General features: G+C 39.0%; 1 protein-coding gene across 4 annotated transcripts in view; it reads right to left on the bottom strand.

The window, feature by feature from the left end:
- ano1 (anoctamin 1) overlaps positions 1 to 21575 on the bottom strand; it is a 147904-nt gene that overhangs the window by 15421 nt on the left and 110908 nt on the right. For 2 of the 4 annotated variants that reach the window (XM_062967824.1, XM_062967825.1), the window contains 9 exons: positions 18495 to 18572; positions 16640 to 16714; positions 13145 to 13346; positions 8486 to 8597; positions 7135 to 7192; positions 6920 to 7020; positions 5900 to 6045; positions 3141 to 3293; positions 2413 to 2465 (listed from right to left, as the gene is read on the bottom strand). In XM_062967824.1, coding sequence (XP_062823894.1) covers positions 2413 to 2465; positions 3141 to 3293; positions 5900 to 6045; positions 6920 to 7020; positions 7135 to 7192; positions 8486 to 8597; positions 13145 to 13346; positions 16640 to 16714; positions 18495 to 18572 — 978 coding nt within the window. The remainder of the gene's footprint in view (positions 1 to 2412; positions 2466 to 3140; positions 3294 to 5899; positions 6046 to 6919; positions 7021 to 7134; positions 7193 to 8485; positions 8598 to 13144; positions 13347 to 16639; positions 16715 to 18494; positions 18573 to 21575) is intronic. The other 2 variants (XM_062967827.1, XM_062967828.1) reach the window with 1 other exon arrangement.

Genomic DNA, 21575 nt, shown 5'->3' with positions numbered 1-21575 from the left:
TTCTGTCATTTCCTGATACAGATACTGTACCAATTTCCCAGGTTGGTTTATTTTAACTCAGTATAAAATCAGAAAGAACAGAAATAAAACTTGGGACTTTTCAATTAGTCTGGATGTGCCTTAACTCAGGGCATGCCTTGTTTTTAAGAAGATTTACAGGTTGTTTTGCTGTTGCTACACTGACAAAATTTGGTAATGCAATAAAAAAGCAATGGATGTAACATATGCAGTTATGATACCAAAAGACAGTGGAACAATTCAAAGACTCATCTTCAACCTCATTAATAGTCTAACAACAAGCACACCTCACATTAAGAAAAGTAACAAATTAGGGCATGCTTAAAATGGCTGGATGCAAAACACCTAGAATGAATATGAGCTTAGAGAAGTAAGTAACAGTGGACACTGAGAGGAAATGCAGACAAAAGAGCATTCTTCATTATCTGGGGCAAGAAAGGACTCACCTATCTTTATGTCACATTACCATAGCTTCTCCTATCATTTGATGAGCTTACTAACATGACTGTAAGGACAGCTTACATCTTTCCCTTTTCCTACCATGATTGCATGATACGTCCTTGAAGGCTATCTGACTTACCACTCTTTTCCATTCTTTTTCCTGACTATCTGCTAAAATAAAATAAATAAAGAAACCCTTGAGCCTAGCTTTCTAGGCTAAAACACACTGGGCTTTTTCCAAAATAAAAAGATAAAGCTCATCTACAGAGCATTTGGAGACAATATCTCCCTCTTCCCTCCCCGTGGATAGTGTTGGGTGTTCTCCAATATCAGTCTCATCAGTAGGAAAAAGTAGCTTCTGACATGATTTAAAAAGTAGGAAAAAGATAAGATATGGCCCTAAGTTTGCAAGACCTGACCACGGCTTTAGATGACCAGAGATCTTGGAGGTCTCTCATTCATAGGGTTGAAGCCAGTTTGACCACAAAACATAATAAATTCTATTATTTATTTATAATGCTTCTGTGCTTTTAAAAATACTAAAAATATCATGGTGTTTTCTTATCTTTCCGCAACAATGAATCCCAGTGGAATATTGTAAGCCCTGACAGATTCCCTGAATGTACTTTCAAGTGCTGAAAATAACTAAAGTCCAACCAACCAAGACACAAAAACATCCATTTTAACAAGGTTGTTAAATGAATCAAGATAAATGGATCATACAACTTTTCATAAATATTATGCACCTTAAGGTTTTAACTAGTTTTGCTGTGTGATGTTATGATAGGTTCTTGCTTCATGTGAAAACCCTCTGTTGCTTGAAGACGCAGATTATCTTTACTGGTAAATAATCCTTTCAAAAAGATGTTTTTTTAAAAAGGCATTTCTAATAAAAGATAACATAGACAATTTTTTTCTGCATCCATGGATTCTATTATCCATGGCTTGAAAATATTCAAAAAAGTGGGAAGCCCTCAGTCTTCAGAAGCCCTATGTCTTAGGCATAGGATGGGTATATCGTTGTATTTATGTCATGCCACTGTATTTAGAAAACCAGAGACAGACCTTGTACTTTCTCTAAATTTGTTGTTCTAGGAGGTGGCTGATGGAGAACAATAAAACCAGATTTAGAAGATCTGGCAGTTTAAGTTAGACACCCATGGGAATACCAGTGCTTCTTTTAGAGCAGGGGTCCCCAAAGTTTTTAAACAGGGGGCCAGTTCACAATCCTTTGGATCGTTGGAGGGCCGGACCTTTGGAGCAACAACAACAACAATAAAAAGAGGGTTGGAAGAGACCCCTTGGGCCATTTAGTCCAATCCCCTTCTGCCTTTGTGGACCAAAAGCACAAGCAAAGCACCCCTGACAGGTGGCCACCCAGCCTCAATGTTAATAACAACAACAACAATAATAATGGTTGTAAGAGAAGAAGAGACAGCTTGGGTCTTTTAGTCCAACCCCCTTCTGCCATGGGGGCCGGATAAATAGCTTCAATGGGCCGCATCCGGCCCCCGGGCCTTAGTTTGGGGACCCCTGTTTTAGAGTATTGATTTGAGCCTAGCACTGGCACTGCTTGCATGCTTGGTTCTGTACTTTCCAAAATCCCTGTGCATTTATAAATAAAAAGAATATTTGTAAAAGGACTATAACAATAATCCTGTTGTCTTCAAGGAAGGAAATTGACTTCATAAAGCCTGCCTGAACTCCCTGTGCCTCAGAAAGGCAGTATTTTTTTCCCATGAAAGCAAAGTAAAAGTAGCATGACTCAGAGGACAAAAATTATATTTGTCGCTGTTACAGAGGTTGTGGCAAAAGCACAGAAGAACACAGAAAAAAAACATTCTGAGAAAAAATATGAAGGGGATATATACACTATTTCATTATAACATTTCAGAATAGACATGCCACTGTAAGTAATTACATTTGAGAAAGAAACAAGAAAAACCCACTTACATTTATGATCACAGCAAGCTTTCCTACAGCTCTGAGGATGTTATACCATATTCCTAGAAAAAGACAAGTAAGATGTTTGAACACTCTTAGAATGTCATCTCAAACATGAATAACCATAAAGAACATGTTACAAATACTATTCTCTTGTTTTGTTAAAGGCTGGTCCCATACATTAGTGTGACGCCATTTTAGTTGCCAGGGCTGAATGTTTTGGAATCCTGGGATCTGTAGTTTGGTGAGGGACCAGCACCCTTTGGCAGAGAAAACTAAAGACCTACAATTCCCATGATTCTAAAGCATTGATCCATGACAGTAAAGAGCTGTCAAGTTGCATTCATTCTACAGTGTAGATGCACCAAAAGATGACAAAAGGTCTTTTTTAAACCTTAACAGTTCTGAACTGCAATATCTTAAAAATTGCATTCTTCTGTCACATCCCATGCACCAATTGTATACAATCCTGCTTCATACCACTGACTTAAGTGGAATGTATGGACAAAAGAAACTTAACACTTTGGGTTGTGATGGCGGTGCCCTTGGATGACATTCCTAGGAAAGCCAGTGTGGCACCCTCATGATAATGCTTCTGGTGCCTTGTGGAAATTCAAGTCCTTCAGGTGATTTTGGTGGAAGCTGAATCTCCTGGTCACCAGAGACCTAGTCCAGAGCTCAAACCATTACAGTGTGCTAGCTTTGTATTAATTGGTAACAATTTGTGAACTGCATACCTATATCTTTCGCTCGAACTGCCACTGGCCTCCGAAGCTCAGTAACAAACTTTTTTGCATCCAGACGTATTTCAATGATGTTGTTCAGTAGTGCGAACAAGGGAGCCAGTGGAAATGATGCAACAAACAGTGTTACAAACCCAAACTGGATGACTGAAAATATAAAAAAAGAAATTTGCATATTATTTTCTTCTAAATGGAATGCATTTTTCCAAACCGATCTTTAACAAAGAGCAAAAGTAAGTACTGAAAATGTAGCAGCAAGTGCATATTTCTGTAAATAAATACTTGACTCATTAGGTTTTCTACATGTTAATTCCACACAGCAGTTCATGTAACAGAAACCTTTTCAGAGAGTTTGTGCTTAGATATCTTACTTTAATGTAAAATGAATAGTTTTGCATATAAAATACTGTACAGATAAAGAATATCCAACTGTTTGATAAATTTTTAAATAACAAAATGACAATAATATGGACTTAGAAATACTAGGAATTTGGCTGATGACTATAATGAGGGAAAGGAAATGGTCCTAGTTTAAAATTATCTCTCAAAACAGATTTCAATATATTTTTGCTTACTTGGATCAATTGCTTCTTTTAAAGTCAAGTATCACACTGACACACTGAAAATTATGTTTGAATAATGAAATACTCCCATTATGAAAATGGTGAACTTCTCAAAAGGATCTGGTTACCTACTATTGGATACAAAGTAAATGGTGGTCCATGTGACAGTTTGGAAGCTATTGGCTCCACTGGTGACTTTTCCAGAAAAGAGACAAAAGTAGCCAATAGGTACAAATATGATACTTGGCACATTAAGGGGGGGGGGGAGTCAGCCCTCTTCCCCAACTGATAACCTTGAAAGCACTGTGTCAGATAGTCTCATTCATCTACAGCTATTATGTTCCAACTTGTTGATCTGGAACATTTCCGTGGCAGTAGGGGCTACCACAAGATGTTATATGGAGGAGTTTTATGCAAGTGAGAGCTTTGAAGCAAATAGAAGCTCGGTTGCACACATTAAGGCAGCAGCACTGACCCCAAGACATGTGGTAGGATACAAGCATACTATTATGGTTTTTCGTTACAGCTCTGAAATATGCTTCTTGATCATTTTCTGTTGCAATTATGAATGTACAGTTTTATAGGAATATTGTTTTTATTGGATAACTTGGTACTGGGCAGATATAAACTTGCTAGTCATTCTATAATTTTGCTAGTGGACCAGTGGGAAAAAAACAAAGAACACAAGCTGATTCACCATGTCAAGCGGTGCATAGCAAATCTGTTCTCTTGAACACAGTTTGTAATATAATATATATGTTTATATAAAGTATAAATGTGTTAGCTTATTTGTTTATTCATTTATTATAACATTTATATATTGCTTACATTTAAAATATTGTTTGAGCTGTGAACCAAATAAAAACCTAATTAATAAAGCAAATTACTACACTTTTAGTTAATATTAGCTAGCTGACAATACAGACCTTTAATGAACTTGCCCTGAGATCTTTTTTCTTAGTAAAAAAAGAAGAAATGACAATTCCTAATTAGATGTAAGTTATCTTTAATGCTTTATTTCTGTTTCCTCCTATAGTATCAGATTATGTCCAAAACCAAATATAAATAAACACACATAGCCTTGAGTTGCTTCCCATTGAATACAGGTTATTTTATTTTACTGGTGGTTTTCATTTAATGGATTGTTGCTTTTATGTCTGTTGAACTTTCTGTCCCATATGTAAGTTGCCCCAAGTCCCTTCAGGGAGATGGTGGCGGAGTATAAAAATAAAGTTGTTGTTGTTGTTGTTGTTGTTGTTGTAAAAGCTTAGTTCCACTACTTAAAACTGATCTGCAAGGATTACTCAATGGGTAAACAAGTAAAGGTTTAGGACCCTAATTTTGTATTTAAAGTTTTTTTAAAAAAATTTGCACATTTAACAAAACGAACAGCAAAAAGGAACTTCTATACATTTGTACAGTGTTCCTAATTATGGTATTTCCTCACTCCACCCATCCTGTTGTGTTAACTTCCCATCCTTTGAGTTGAAGACAATCATATATAAATATATCCTTCCTTCCTAGTGATATATTATTCCATTCTTCCTTCTAACATAATTTATTTAAAAATCCCATGCAAAAAATTGTAGCAAATTAAGGTTTTCCCCTTTCTTTCTTTTTACAAAAATTAGAAATGGTTTCCAGTCTTAGATAAAGTTATTTTATGTTTTTCTTTATTCATCATAGCCAATTTATCAATTTCTGTTATTCCACTAATCCTTTACTATCTATTCTACTATTGTCAAGATCTGACTTCTTACAATATTATACCTATAACACCCATACTAATTATCATGTAGTGAAGTACTTTGTAGTTTAGTGATTTTATTTGTTAGTCTGCCAGTCCCAATAAAAAGAGTTCAGGCTCTAGTTTTATCTTTGATTTTATACAATTTTATACGATTTTATTTCCTGCATTGCCCCAGAATTCCCTTGCTTTTTTGCAAGACCATCACACATGTGATAAAAGGTTCATTGTTCCTTACATTTCCAACACATACTGTTTCTTATACATTTTAGCAAGTTTTGCTGGGGCCAGGTACCACCTGTTTATTATCTTTTAAAAGGTTTCTCTAAGGCCATAATGTATGATTTTCGTTAAGCCAATGGTCCATATTTTTTCCATTTGCCTAATTCTATATCATGTCCAATATTTTGTGTCATACTTTTAAGACCCGAAATATCACTCACTCATTTCCATGTATTCTGGAGTAAGGCCAGCAAAAGGTTCCAGATTGTAATCTATTTCATAGCGCTGTTTTTTCTTCATATACTCCTCATGGTCTACAGGTCGACGTCGTTTCAGTTTTAAGTATCTAATTAATTTTTTCATTTTGCTGAGACAGACAAAAAGAGGGTTTTAAAATGCCTTGTGATTGCAAATATAAACTTTTTCATATTTTCTGAGGATTTTTTTTAGTAGGATTACCAAGTCAGAAGCAAACAATTCCCTACAAATTGCAAAGAGAGAGGTTATTTTTCACATTTTTTTTCTAAAGCCTAGGATGGGAGGCTATATCCCTCCCATGACTGGACTCCAATTTGCCTAAGTACCAGCTAACACGGGGCAACATCTGGAGGGCTACTGCATCCCAAAACTGAAATAGGTCTGCATCTCTCTATACATATTTCAAGTTTCTTCTTTCTATCATGCACTCATTGTAGATTCAGAATGATCCTTTTTAATTAGTTAATTGTACATAACTTTGGGAAATGTGTGTATGAAAAGCAATATAGCAAAATAATAATGAACACTGAAAATAGTAAAATGGCACCAAAATGGCTTAGTAAAGATTTTCTCCTGACATTAATTCTAGTCATGTCTGACTCTGGGGGGTTGGTGCTCATCTCCATTTGTAAGCTGAAAGGCTGGCGTTGTCCGTATACACCTCCAAGGTAATGTGGCCAACATGACTGCATGGAGTGCTGTTACCTTCCCACTGGAGCGGTACCTATTGATCTCCTCACATTTGTATGTTTTCAAACTGCTAGGTTGGCAGAAGCTTGGGCTAACAGTGGGAGCTCACCCCACTCCCCGGATTCAAACTGCTAACCTTTTGGTCAGTAAGTTCAGTAGCTCGGTTAGTCTTCTTATAGTCATTTCTTAAATTCATAATTTATGTCAAGCGAAAACTATATTATTCTTATAGAGGTGATGTACAAGGATTTGTTAAAATATCATCAATATGCTTGAATTCCTTTGCTACTTACGGGATGCCAATTTCAAAAAGATTGTTCTGAATCAACTGTTTGCCTAACATAATAATGCTGAGCTGTATGCACAGTTCCATTAGACAACCTCCTGGAGCACACTAAAGGAGAAAACAAATAAAAAGATCGATAAGGAGCTTACACATAACTTTCCTGAATTTTCATAGCAGTTTTCTAGATGAGAAATGCTTATGTATAAAATAAATTTCGGTTACCTCTTCCATTCGAAATGAATGAAAAATGTAGACATATTGTCCTGGCCTTCCAACAAACCTAGGACAATTTGGAATAAAAGTTAGAGATTTGACCAATGTATTCTACAAGTATATGCTTTCATACTCTTCCTGAAACATTTATCCAGAAGATACACTGTGGATGACAATTACAGTAACTAAGTAACTGGTCATTTTATGTAGGAATAAAGAAAAACAAATCTGCGCAATGAAATGGTTAATATTCTTCTTCAAAATAAAATTACTCATCTTTCTTTCAAGAAGCAACTTTGATTTGGTTTTATTGATGTTAAATACGACGAATACAACAATACAAAGAATCTGGTGAGTAAAGCCAGGAGATTCCACTTGTGCAGCTTGGCCTTGCCAGTTTCTTGTTCTAATTGCTGTTTTCTGCACTATGCTAAGTGATGATTGAGGATGCATCTACACTGTAAAATTAATGCAGTTTGACACCACTTTAACTGCCATGGCCCAATTCTATGGAATTCTGGAAGTTATATTTTTTTACAAGGTATTTGGTCTTCTCTGCCATAGGAGTGCTGGTGTCTTAGCAAAATCCTGAGACTACAAGTCTCAGGATTACATAGCATTGAGCCAGGGTGGTTAAAGGGGTGTTAAATTGCATTAATTCTACACTGTAGATGCACCAAAGCCTTTAATCTTCTCTGCCAAAGGATGTTGGTGTCTCATTAAACTAGAAGCCCCAGGGTATGAAGGTCCTGAGCCATGGTAGCCAAAGTGGTATTAAACTCTATTAATTCTGCAGTGTAGATGCATCCTCAGTTTCTGCATTTCAGGAGAAAATTGTGCAGTCCCAGAATGCACAACAGTAATACAGCTTTTAGTATTTTCTATGCCTGTAAGAGAATCCTTATGGAATAATGCTACAGAGTCCTGATACTCTGGTTTTTAAGGAACAACGTGCTTATGAGGAAATTGCTAAGTGTTAGAAACAAACAGCAGGGGATTGTAAATAAAAAAACAAATGCTTATTTACATTCCTCTGAGTTATTAGTTAGCATGTGGCCCTCCAGATTTTTTGAACTGTAGCTTCCATCATCTCTGACTATTGGCTATTGCAAAGGATGGTGGGATTCACAGCTCGTTCAATCCGTAGAGCCACAAGTGTCCCTATATAATATTTTTGAAAGTATCAACATTCATTAGTAGACTCTATGGAAGGGGCTTTTAATGACTGAAAATATTGTATGAATCCTCTGCTAACAACACAGTTTGAGTAATTGTGAATCTTGGCTATTTTATCAAAACAAAACTTGCAGTGAGGATGACACAATAGTTAAACATTTCATTCACTTCTTATGCAACTCACCGACCCTTGAAGAAAGCAACGTAGAAAATGGGAGTGTAGGCATTGACAAATTTTAAAAGGAAGGCCTTGAAGATAAGACGTTCTTCAAAACTCTTGTCTGTTTTTGGAACCTCTGATATGAAAAATATTATTGTAAATATGCTTGAAAGGTGCATTCAAATATCACTACACATTTTAAAACATTTAAAAAAACGTAAGACTTTAGGCATCCCATGATTTGTTGAATTCCTTTACACCAGTGGTTCTCAACCTATGGGTCCCCAGGTTTTTGGCCTATTACTCCCAGAAATCCCAGCCAGTTTACCAGCTGTTAGGATTTCTGGGAGTTTAAGGCCAAAATGTCTTTGGACCCATAGGTTGAGAACCATTGCTTTACACAAAACATTGTCTATTTCAAGTTATAGATCAGGGGTCCCCAAACTACGGCCCGCGGGCCAGATGCGGCCCACCGGGGCCATTTATCCGGCCCCCGCGGCGGTGACTCCTTCCTCCTCTGTCAAGGAAGGTGCATGTGGTGTGAAGGAGAAGGAGGAAAAGGCGATGCCTTTCTCGTCTCCCTCGCCCCACGGCACCTTTCCCCAAGCCGCCAAGGAAGGGCCGTACAGGGCGAGTAAAAGGCATGTGGCTTTGCTCTCTCGCCCCGCTTTCGCCCGCCGCCACCGAGGAAGGGCCGCACGAGGCGAGGAAAAGGTCTGTGCCTTTCCTCCCTCACCCCACGGGTAGCTTTCCTGCCGCCATCGCCGAGGGAGGCAGTGGGAAAGATGCATGCGGGGTGAGGGAGGAAAGAAAGGTGCACAACTTTTTCTCATCCTGTGCGCACCTTTCCCGCTGCTGCCACTGAGGAAGAGCCACACGGGGCGAGGGAAAGGCGTGCGCCTTTCTTCCCTCGCCCCACAGCAGCTTTCCTACCGCCGCTGCTGAGGGAGGCCGTGAGAAAGTGAGGTGAGGGAGGAAAGAAAGGTGCATGGCTTTTCCTCGTCCTGCGCACACCTTTCCCACTGCTGCTGCCGAGGAAGGGCTGCATGGGGCGAGGGAAAGGCATGTGCCTTTCCTCCCTTGCCTCGCAGACAGCTTTCCCGCCACTGCTACCAAGGAAGGCAGCAGGAAAGGTGCGCGCAGAGTGAGAGAAAGGCTCACGCCTTTTCCTTGTCCCACATGCACCTTTCCCGCTGCCACCGCCGAGGAAGGGCTGAACGGGGCGAGGAAAAGGCATGCACTTTTCCTTCCTCACCCCCCGCCGGCAGTTTTCCTGTCGCCGCCGCCGAGAAAGGCCAGCATGGGGCGAGGGAGGAGAAAAAGGTTCATGCCTTTCCTGCCTCCTCGCTCGCCTCGCACGCTCCTTTTCCGCCTCCTCCCTCACCTGGTGTGTGCCTTCCTCAGCGATGGAGGGGGCAAAACAACAATGGAAGCATGCCTGTAGCCAAAGGTAGAGGCCTCCCGTTTTATCTTCCCATGCAGACTCCCTTCTTTGCAGCCCTGTCGTGGATTCATTTTTCTTGAAGGCTAGCAATTTCTTCCAACCCTGATTATTACAATATTATTGGTGTTGGTGTTGGTCAGGGGTGCTTTATGTTTTGGTTCACAAAGGGAGAATGGGGTTGGACCATATGGCCCAAGGGGTCTTTTCCAACCATGTTTATTATGGTGGTGGTATTATTATTATTATTATTATTATTATTGGGTGGCTATCTGTCAGGGGTGCTTTGATTATGGTGTGGTGCACAAAAGCAGAAGGGGGTTGGAGTAGATGTCCCAAGGGGTCTCTTCCAACCTTCTTTATTATTTTGATGATGATTAACATTGAGGTTGTATTTGTTCCTTTTTTGTTTTTGTTTTTTTGTTTTTGTTTTTACTTCAAAATAAGATATGTGCAGTGTGCATAGGAATTTGTTCTTAGGTTTTTTTAAAAACTATAATCCGGCCCTCCAACGGTCTGAAGGACCATGAACTGGCCCCCTGTTTAAAAAGTTTGGGGACCCCTGTTATAGATGGAAGAAAATATGGTCCCACAAAAATCAAAGACGAAATCATGAAAACAAACATAAGTACCAGTAAAGTAACCAATACAAATTGATTAATGAAACTGAAAAATCATAGCATAAGAATATTTATATATTTGTTTCTCAATAGTCTATTTATATATGTCTGTTTTCAGCCATGCACCTATTTCAACTAAATTAGTGAGTCAAGCCTGAATTCAGTTGAAATCACCTACCACATTGCTATTAATGTGAGCAAGTACTTCTGTATAAGTTTCATACTGATCTCTATGCCATCTCTAATACAGCTGTTTATTTGGAGAACCCAAAGTGCTAAGCTTCTATATCTCTGGATGATAAGATAATACTGGCTACGAAACAATTATAAAGTGTCATCCAGGCAACAGTGGCTTACTCCATGTGGAATTATGCTAGTACGTAGTGAAGAATGTTCTTTAAAATTGGGGACTAAGGTGCAGATAAAGGAGGAAAGTATCAGTGGCACGATAGTTTCAAATGTGTTCTGCCATTGATATTTTAAACAGTGGACTTCACTACTAGCAATAAGTGAAAACTGCAGAAATTGCAGAATATTTTTTTTACCTGAGAGAATACATCTCTAGGGATTTCTAGGTCTATGGTTACCTACTGTTGGAAGCTGACCAAAGAATTACATTGGCGGACCCAGAGATTCATTTGTTAATCAAGTCCAAGAATAATCAAATCTGCAAAAGTTAAAACTGCAGATGTAGAGGGACAACTGCATATTATTCAGAAAATAGTATTTATGGACATGCAAATATACCTTTTCCTATAAATATACCTTTTCCTATACCTTACCAAATTGCAAATCCCAGAATTCCACAGAAATGAGTTGTGGAAATTATTTCCCCACCCATGCCTCCATTGTGGAAATAACAATTGTTTATGACATGGGAAGTGGGGAGGGGGAATAACCAACAACAACTGGGAAAATGGCTTTCCTCCTCCAACTACACCTCCATAAAACAGACTATCTTTCTCTCTCTAGCGCCCCTTTGTGCACACTACCCAGATAATGCAAAAGTACCTTGTCCTATTTGTGGCAAAAAAAACCAAAAACAACTCTTCTGGAGGCACCCAGGCATTGTGATCACTTTTAAAATAAATCATAGCTCTCATTATACTATTTGACATTAAAAAACCCCTCCATCCTGTTTTCCCTTTACAGTAACCCCATATAGATCAGGCTGAGAGGCAGTACATTATATATGGTTATATATAACTGACATGAGGTGTGATTCGGCAGGGATTAGAATCTGGACTTTCTAACATCCCATTCTAACACTCTAAATTTACACTATTTCATCAGATGCATTTTACAAAAATAGATGCCCAAAAATTTAGTTATAACACTATCTTTGTTGTAATGGAGTAACACAGATATCCCTTGCATGACTGGGTTGCCTGCCTGGTAGTTAATGATGTGAACTACATCAATCTAATGATTTGAACGACATACATCTAAAATATCATTCTGGTCACCTCATCAGAAACATATTTGAAAAAAAAATCTCCATTAAATGATACTACTCATGCCCAGCAATGCTTGGACACTTCTATTTTTGGAAATGAAGATGAATTATGTGACTTTGCTTTTGAAAAAGCTTTGCTTCTACAAGAAGCTCTTAGTTAATTATTGAAAGATATTAGCATTAAAATGCCAAGTGATCTTTTTATATTATTGGTTACAATGTTGACTTCCATATAGTTTTGACTGGATAGCTGAAGTCGATTATCCTCTTTGGACTGGTTCATCTAATTAAATCAGATTTTTAAATCAAGTAATTTGAGGATCTGATACGCCAATTGTGACCCTTCCTAGATTTGGAGCACCTTAAGATGGTAGTGTATGTACTGGTAACTTCAAGGTTGGACTTCTGCAATGCGCTATACATTGGGATACCTTTGTACCAAGTTCAGAAACTCCAGCTGGTTACAGGAAAATCCAGGAGTGAGCATATTACACTTATCTTAAAGTCACTCCACTGGCTGCCAGTTAGTTTTCAGGCAAAGTATAAGGTGTTGGTATTGACCTTCAAAGCTCTACATGGTTTGAGTCCAGGCTACCTACAGGATTGCCTTCTCCTGTATAATCCACTCCAAACACTGAGGTTCTCTGAGGGCATCTGCTCCAGCTTGCCAGAACCCAACTGGCAACTGTGACCCATAGGACCTTTTCATCGACCACCCCACAACTGTGGAATGACTTGCAGGTAGAGCTCCAACAACTAGATCAGCTGTTCCAATTTAAGACAGGCCTGGGTCGGCAGGCCTACCCAGACAGTTTTAATGACAAATTTTAAACTTCCACTTTATGTCTAATTTTTGTTTTGTATATTTTAATGTGTATTTTGTGGAAATATGTTTTAATATTAATATGTGTATTCTATGGAGTATTTTTAAATGATTATGTGTTTTCATTATGTGTTTTAGTAATGTTGTAACCCACCTCAAGCCCAGAGGAGAAGCGGGAAAGAAATAATAATAATAATAATAATAATAATAATAATAATAATAATAATAATAATGATGATGATGATGATGCATTGAGTGCGATTTTCCTGCTTCTTTGCAAGGGGTTGGCCTGGGTGGCCCACGAGGTCTCTTACAACTCTATGATTCTATTATCGGTACTCACCAATCTGGGTCAACCACCTGGCTATGCAGCCATACAATTCATCCAAGATTATTATCACCACCAGATTAATAATCACTGCAGTTGCTGTGACAGTAACTCTAATATTAGATCGACCACTAGGAGAGGAACTGATGGCTAAAGCTGCTGCAGTGGAGATTCGGTAAATGATAACCCCAAAAACAATAGCAAATGTCAGCCCAATCTGTAAACAAGCAAAAAAAAAAGGCTTTTTACAAAGATATCTATTACACAGTTTTAAAAGCATGGCCATATCAAGATTGTAAGGAAGCGCATTTCAGTGAAATAAATCAGCATAATGATTCAGTTCTTTCTGAAGGCATATTATTATTATTATTATTATTATTATTATTATTACACAATATACTAGTTTCATTTTGTCTCTGATTTTCCATCCCTCCAACATGAAATCACATTTAGATTACAGAAATATAACCATTCCCAATCTGCAGTCCCAATGTGACTGTACTTATTCTTGCCACCTAGTGTGCATTTTTCTTGCACCAATCTTGTTTAACATCTTTACTAACACATTTTTACTAACACGAATCAGTCACAGACACTACTCATAAAGAGCTTTATATATGATGATGACCTTGGACTAACAACACAAGCTAAATACTTTGAAACAGTCAAAAACCAACTTACTATTGTCCTGAAAGATCTCTCCAGCGACTACAAAGATAACCACCTGAAGCCTATTTATTTATTTACAGTATTTCTATTCCGCCCTTCTCATCCTGAAGGGGACTCAGGGTGGATCACAATGTACACATTCATGGCAAACATTCAATACCATATAAACAGAGAGACAGAGACAAAGACAGAGACACAGAGGCAATTTAACATTCTCCAGCTTCCATCTTCCTGACGGGATGCTCGATTCCAGCCACAGGGGGAACAGCTGCTTCATCATCCACTGTGACATTTTGATGGATATTTCCTCATTCCAAACGGCCGCTGGACGATTTTTATGGTGTTATAAATTAGTTAAATTAGTCTCTCCACAAAGTGGTACCTAAATTCATACTTGATAGATGCAACTATCTTTCAATTGCTTAGGTCAACAACGAGCAGGGGCTATTTTTTTAATGGTCAGGCTGGCCTCGAACTCATGACTTCTTGGTCATGGTGATTTATTTTTAGCTGGCTACTTAACCAGCTGTGCCACAGCCTAACCCTGCCAAGACACAAATGTGTGCTTTCCACCTACATAACCATGAAGCCAACAGGAAAGTGAAAGTTATCTGGGAAGGCCAAGAGCTTGAACACTGTTCCCATCTTAAATATCTTGGTGTCACCTTAGATCAAACACTAACATTTAGGTAATACTGTATGAGCACCAAGCGCAAAGTAGCTACATGCAATAAGATCTTGTGGAAACTTACTGGTAGCACATGGGGAGCAGACCCAAAATTAATAAAAACATAAGCCCTGGCCTTGTCTTATTCAACTGCTGAGTATGCCTGCCCTGTTTGGCACACATCTGCCACGCAAAGCAGGTGAATATAGCACTGAACAAATAATGTAGAACGTCTCACACGCACACCTGTTGATAGACTCTATCAGCTAGCTGACAATGCCCCCCCCCCCCCCCCCGGATGTGCAATGGGAAGTTGCTGCCAGCTGTGACAGAAATAAGGGTGAACACTGTGATCCACTGCATGGCTATCAACCTACTCCCAGTAGACTCAAATCAAGGACAAGTTCCATGACAACCACCACTCCTCTTAATTTTCCTGCAACAGCAAGAGTATCCCTCTGGGCAGCTAAACCAGGAAATCCCGAATTGATGGCTCCCCATGAAGGTCTGCCTCCAGGGGCAAACCAAGAATGGGCAACTTGGAAGTCCGTAAACAAACTCAGAAGTGGTGTTGGGAGATCAAAAGACAACCTGGCAAAATGGCACTACCTAGAAGAATCCTCCACCTTGTGTGACTGTGGAGGAGAACAAACAACTCAGCATCTGTATGCTTGCCCACAATGCCCTGCCTTATGCACAGAGGAAGAACTCTTTAAAGCTACAGACAATGAATCACTGTTGCCTGTTTTTTGTCTAAAATTATTTAGTCGCTTGTGTTCCCTCTGTTTTATCAGTTTTATACTTGTTTATTTATGCAATGCTTTTGACACAAAATAAATGTGAATTTTGTTGGGTGCCTTTAAATTATTTCTGGCTTATGGTGCGCCTATCATGGTGTTTTCTTGGCAATACTTGTTCAAAGGGGGTTTACCTACGCCTATCTATGAGGTTGGAGGAGTATGGCTTACCCAAAGTAACCCAGTGGGTTTCGTTGGGTGAAAGCGGGATTTGAACCCTGATCTCCCCAAGTCATAGTTCAACACTCAATCTGCAACACCATACTGGCTCTCAGTGTGAATTAGACCCAAGGTAAGAACTAAGTGCCGTTATATGCCCTCTAAGATGAAATGAAAAACCAATGAAGCAAAAGATGATGTAGCTATAAGGCTCGTTTCTAAAAAAGCGCCAGAGACTCTTTACAATTCCACACCTCATCACATTGAGGTCTCCAATCTGGGCAACAGAGGGGGCATTCTCCACAGATTGTGGCAAATCTGCTGGGGAGCATGGGGTACCCATTGCCCTGAACCCCTGCATCACCCCTCACCTTATCCCATGGGAGTAAGTGTTGCCGGCCAGCTTCCCGCTGTTTTCTATGCAACACAGGAAGCCTCCCATGTTGCCAGCACTGCCACCTGTGACACTTGGGCCTCTCTTCAGGCATGGAGCCCTGCTGGAGCTAGATTGACATCATGTGATGGAATCTGACAGGCTCCATGCCTCAAGAGAGGCCCAAGTGTCGTAGAACTGGCAATTTTGTTCGTCTAATGAAGTCCTTAGCCAGAGTTCATAGTCTGGACAGGACTGCACTCCCCTGAAGATTATAGACTTGTAATTTTGAACTATCATATTTGCTTGGTTATTCCTTGATAAAGGTAGCCTGGCCATAAACAGATTATTTATTTATTTGCCACATTTATATGCCGCCCTTCTCACCCCAAAGGGGACTCAGAGCCGCTTACAAATTAAATTTACATACAATATTATATTATTAGCATAGTACAATATTGGTAATAAATTACTATACTGTACTGTATCAATATATTGTAATATTATTAGTAATATTACATGTAAAATATAATATATAATTACTGGATTACTGGAATGTGCTCTGTTTGGGGCTTCCCTTGAGACTGGAATGAAAACTGAAGCTGCTCCAAAAGTGAGTCTAAATCTTGTGTCTGTCATGCATTAATTCAAACTCTTGTGATGATTAGTTTTAAAGAACCTAATCAGTATTCTAATTCCAGCATTGATTGAAACAGATGCCAATAAGTAAACAAGAACGATCCAAGAAAACTTTTATTATTGCTTAATATCTTATAGAAGCTTTTCTCACCCTTATGAAATATGCCAGTAAAATTAATTTTATATATGTATTTGAAAATGCTTACCATGAAAATTATGCTCACAAAGTTTGTTAGGTATGCGGGAAAACGATCTTTCCATGTCAGTTTTTCTTTTTCAGTCTAAAGAAAGGAAGGAAGGAATAAAACACAAGACTGCAATTCATTATAGTCATAAGCGGCAGCTAGACAGCTTCTATTTAATTTGTGCTTGTCATCCAAACACTGAAGTGTAGCAAAGCAATCAAATGCAAACTTGATAGTAGGGCGAAAACAAGAAATGGAATTAAACATTTTAAAATTAAGTAGATATCAGAACAGTGCAAAATCAGTTCACTGATCTCCACTGAGCTACAACTCTACACATGGAGTCAGTATATCACTTCAGGTATTCAGAAAATCACAGCTCATCTGTGCATCCAAGGGCTATACCCAACATTGTGTGAGAGGGCATTTGCCAGTGTAAGAAGAGCTTTCTTTCTCTTCTTCTCCCATTAAAACTCATTGAAATCTGCTCAACATTGTCCCCAGCATTTCAGAGTACTTTTTGAAGGGAAAGAGGACATAAGGGCTGGGTGGCAACTATCTTGTTAGCAGATGCCATGGGAACTAGTGGATGCAAACAATAGAGGCCAAAAGCCTTTAGAAACATGTAATTTATGGGACTGTCAATGCAGATTTATCTTAAATTTGAATACTGTAGTAATTCTTCATTTCTTGTACTCTATTTAAAGGTATTAAGATATTTATATTGTGCTATTGGCATCCTTCCTGAAAGCTTCATTTTATATCCAAACCATTGCCCAGAGAAATAGATGAATTATGGTGAGAGTAAATAAATCATTGACAAGGACTTAATTTTGCATCTGCCAGTTTTGCTCCTTTTCTTCTTCATTCCAAGAATAAGGAAAAGTAGTTGCTTTCTTGAGTGTCGAAAAAATCGGGCAATTGGTGACGTTTGGATAGAAGTTTTCTATAATCAACCCAGAACTTTTTCAGTGTTTGAGATAAAAAGAATAGATTGCAACCATTCCATCTCCCAATTTATTCATCCACTGGCTCTCTTCTTTCATCCTCTTCTCTTAAATGAGCAGAAAATGGGCTCATTGTCCTTCACAACTAGTAAAGAATGGGGGGAGCAAGAAAAGGCACTGGCAGAGAAACGGAAAGGGATTGTATTCTGTCCTTATGTATACGGATAAGTAAGGTACTGGGTTTAGATAGAGTAACTAATATAGTCAGCCCACCATTTCCACGGATGCAACCAACCATACCTTTCCATAAAAAAAAAATTTAAAAAGCAAAGTTTGATTTTGCCATTTTATGCCATTATATATACCATTGTATATATAATGGGACTTGAGCATCCACAGATTTAGGAATCCATGGTGAGTTCTGGAAACAAATCCTAGTGGATACTGAGGGCTCACTGTACTAGATGATTTCAATTTGCTTGTTTTTGAAAATCCAGTGTGTTATCACCATTTTATTTTTGACACGCTGAAATTAGGATCATTTTATTTGCAAACCTGGAAGACATTAATAATGTAATGTCATGTACATAATTACAGAAGGCCACTATAAGAACAAGCATTTAATGTTACATGCATAAAACATGCATGTTGTCAGGAGGTGGAACAGCAGGCAACTCCACCAGGCAGATGGCACGTGCACCAATTCAAAAAGAGCACACCCATTAACACGTAAGGATTAACCATGCAGTGCCATTCCAAACGGAGGCAAAAAACCAGTCTCAACAAGAGTGCTGAAGGAAGGGGAAAAGGGAGGGGAGAAGGCATGTTTGTGGATATTAGAAACAGACAAAGTTGGGGGGAAAATCAATTTGTGCTTTCTATAGTTATTCATAATCCAGAAAGTTTCCACAAATTTGAATGAAATGTACCAATTTCACCCCAGCCATGACTCTCTTAACTCTTTGTTGCCATTTGTTTGCTGCCTCTTCTGGCAACTGCTGGCCCTTCTGATGGCGTTTGAAGGAAAACAGAAAAGGATCGTGCAATATGGTCATTACAAAGCTTTGACTTGTACAGGTAAATAAATCAATACCCTCAGCAGAACATGAATACAGTACAACTGAAAAATGAGTAAAAGCTGTCTGATACGTGTTATAGATCCGATATGAAGTAAATTACTAAAAGGGAGAATACATAAAGTAAAACCACAGGAAAATGTATGTTATTATTTGGCAAAACAACAACAACAACAACAACAACAACAACAACAATGCAAGGGAATATAAAAATGGGATTCATACTGCCCTCAATTTTCACTATATGGCAAATAAGAAAAAGTCTAATTTTTCATTTTAGCAGAAGGAAGTAATAAAGCACTTCAGGACTTAGGGGCATTTAAATAATTCAGTAGTGATTTCAAACTAGTATTTTTTATTTATTCTTGAGTCCCATTTTTGGGGAAAGATAAGATAAAATAAAATGACTGATGAATGAATAGTGATGTAGCCATGTTTGATATAATGAAATCCAGAATAATCTACCTGGGGTCCTTTTGAAGGTCTCTGTATAGATTTTCATAATCCATATACATATCCAACTCTGTTTGCTATTAAACTCAACTTTTCACTAATCTATAAGGGGACCTATCCTATTATCCCGTGATCTGCTAAGTTTACATTTTACATCATGTCAATTACTGTGAAGTCCCAAACATACAAGGTTTACCATCATCCCCATGTAACAGCCTTAATGTTCTTCGAGATATTAATTAAGGAGAAGCCACTTTTAGTTCATTTGCAGAAGCCACTTTTATTCTTTCCATGTTTACTCAGAAGCAGATCCCACTGACTGTTCTCTCCATGTTTCCAAAATATTCTGCCGGCACCAGTGCTATTGAACTGAATGGGGCTTGTACTGACCCAAAAAGTGGTGCCGGACCAAATATTTTTCTGATACAAGTTTATCTCGCTTCTTCTAGCTTTCATAATGTTTCAGTGCTAGATTTCAGATGTTATGAGATTTTTAAAGACCTGCATCACCTGGAGGAAACAGGTTTTAGTATAGTAGGTTCACTCCAAGGACTTCTAGTTCTAAGGCAAATGGAGGCCCCTTCCACACTGCCATATAAAGTCCAGATTATTTGATTTTAATTGGATTATATGGCAGTGTAGCCTCATATAATCTAGTTCAAAGTAGATAATGTGGATTATCTGCTTTGATAATCTGGATTATATGGCAGAGTAGAAGGTGCCTGAGCCTGAAGATACTGGGATGCAGAAGGGCCCAAGTAAGGCACGTCTTCATTCCCATATAACACCCAAAAGGAAAGATGAGTGAAACCATGCTATAAACCAGTTAGGGATACTGGGACACAGAAAGTGATGCATTGATATTGTTGTACCTAAGTTAACTTAAAACCATGGATTCCATATGAAAAGTGAATTTCCTACAAATTCTTTCATCCTTCAGGAATCAAGGCACACACACAGGTGCATTTAGAGAGGGATCATAAGCCTGAGAAACTTGCAACAACCATCAAATTTAAAATCTTACTATCATTGGTTTGCTCACCAATAGCAGGTGAGCTTCAGGTGAATTAACTCCAAACCTTCCCTCAATTATTTGGTTTCCACACACTTCTGAAACATTTAATATCCCAAATGTACTGCTGGGGAAAAAGGAGTTATATGGAGGTGACTGTCTTTACTGCAACATAGGTCTGGTATTAACCCAGGTTGCTTAGTTAGTGTGGCTTAGTAAAACAGATGGTGATATCGGCACTGTACACCAAGAGAAATATATTCCATTCTCAGTTTCTGAGTCTGCAAAATTGACATGTGTTCCCCAGTTCCCATAGGACTTAATTATAGTTGACTTACAATTACTCTTTGAGTTACAATTCAGATGCATGAAAATGAACTCACAACATACAACCATCTAAAACAAGTATACTGAAATTGAAAACATGGAATTTCAGAAACTAAAGCTGTGTCTACATCAGGTAGAATCATCTGCTTTGGAGCTGTGAGGAATTCACAGGTGCCAGTATGGAAGTCTCCTGCAGCCCATTTGAAAGCCATGTGATTACCAGAAAAGACATCAACAGCAGCCGGTGGCCTGAGGGTTCTATTCTGTCCGCCATGGTGTTTAACATTTACATGAAACTGCTGGGAGAGCTCATCCGAAGTTTTGGAGTTTGGTGTCAAATTTATGCACCCAACTCTATCATTCCTTTCTGCCGAATGCCAAGGATGCCATTCTGGTCCTGAACCAGTGCCTGTCATTGTAATGGACTGGATGAGGGCTAACAAGTTGAAATTAAATCCAGACAAGACAGAGGTACTCCTGATCAGTTGGAAGGCGGATCAGGATGTGTGATTACAGCCTGTGTCGGATGGGATTGCACTCCCCCTGAAGACACAGGTCTGCTCTTGGACTCATTGTTGACCCTGGAACCTCAGGTGTCGGTGGTGACTCTCTACAAAGGGCTGCCTTTTCACAATTAAAAATTGTGCACCAGCTGCACCCATACCTTGAGACACCATACTTGGCCATGGTTGTCCACACTTTAGCCACATCCCGCCTGGACTACTGCAATGCTCTCTACATGGGGCTGCCTCTGAAGATAGTTCAGAAGCCTCAACTGGTTCAGAGATCGGCAGCCAGATTACTAACTGGAGTGCTGTACAGGTAGCAGACAACTCCCATGTTGTGGCAGCTGCACTGGCTGCCCATCCGATTTGGGCTAAATGTAAAGTGCTGGTCATTACCTATAAAGCCCTAAATAGTTCGGGCCCAGACTATTTGACAAACTGCATTCCTGCCTAAAAACCCACCTGGACACTACGATAATCAGAGGGGTGCCTTTCTCTCGCTTCCACCCATGTCTCAAGCATGGCTGGTGGGAACGAGAGAGGGGGCTTTCTCTGTGGTCGCCCCTTTCCTTGGGAACTCCCTCCCTAAAGAAATCAGAATAGCCCCATCTCTTCTCTCCTTCAAGAAAGAGCTAA

This window comes from Anolis carolinensis, chromosome 1 (assembly GCF_035594765.1).
Source record: "Anolis carolinensis isolate JA03-04 chromosome 1, rAnoCar3.1.pri, whole genome shotgun sequence".
NCBI classification, from domain to species: Eukaryota; Metazoa; Chordata; class Lepidosauria; order Squamata; family Dactyloidae; genus Anolis; species Anolis carolinensis.
This window is presented reverse-complemented; position numbering and strand designations above follow the sequence as displayed.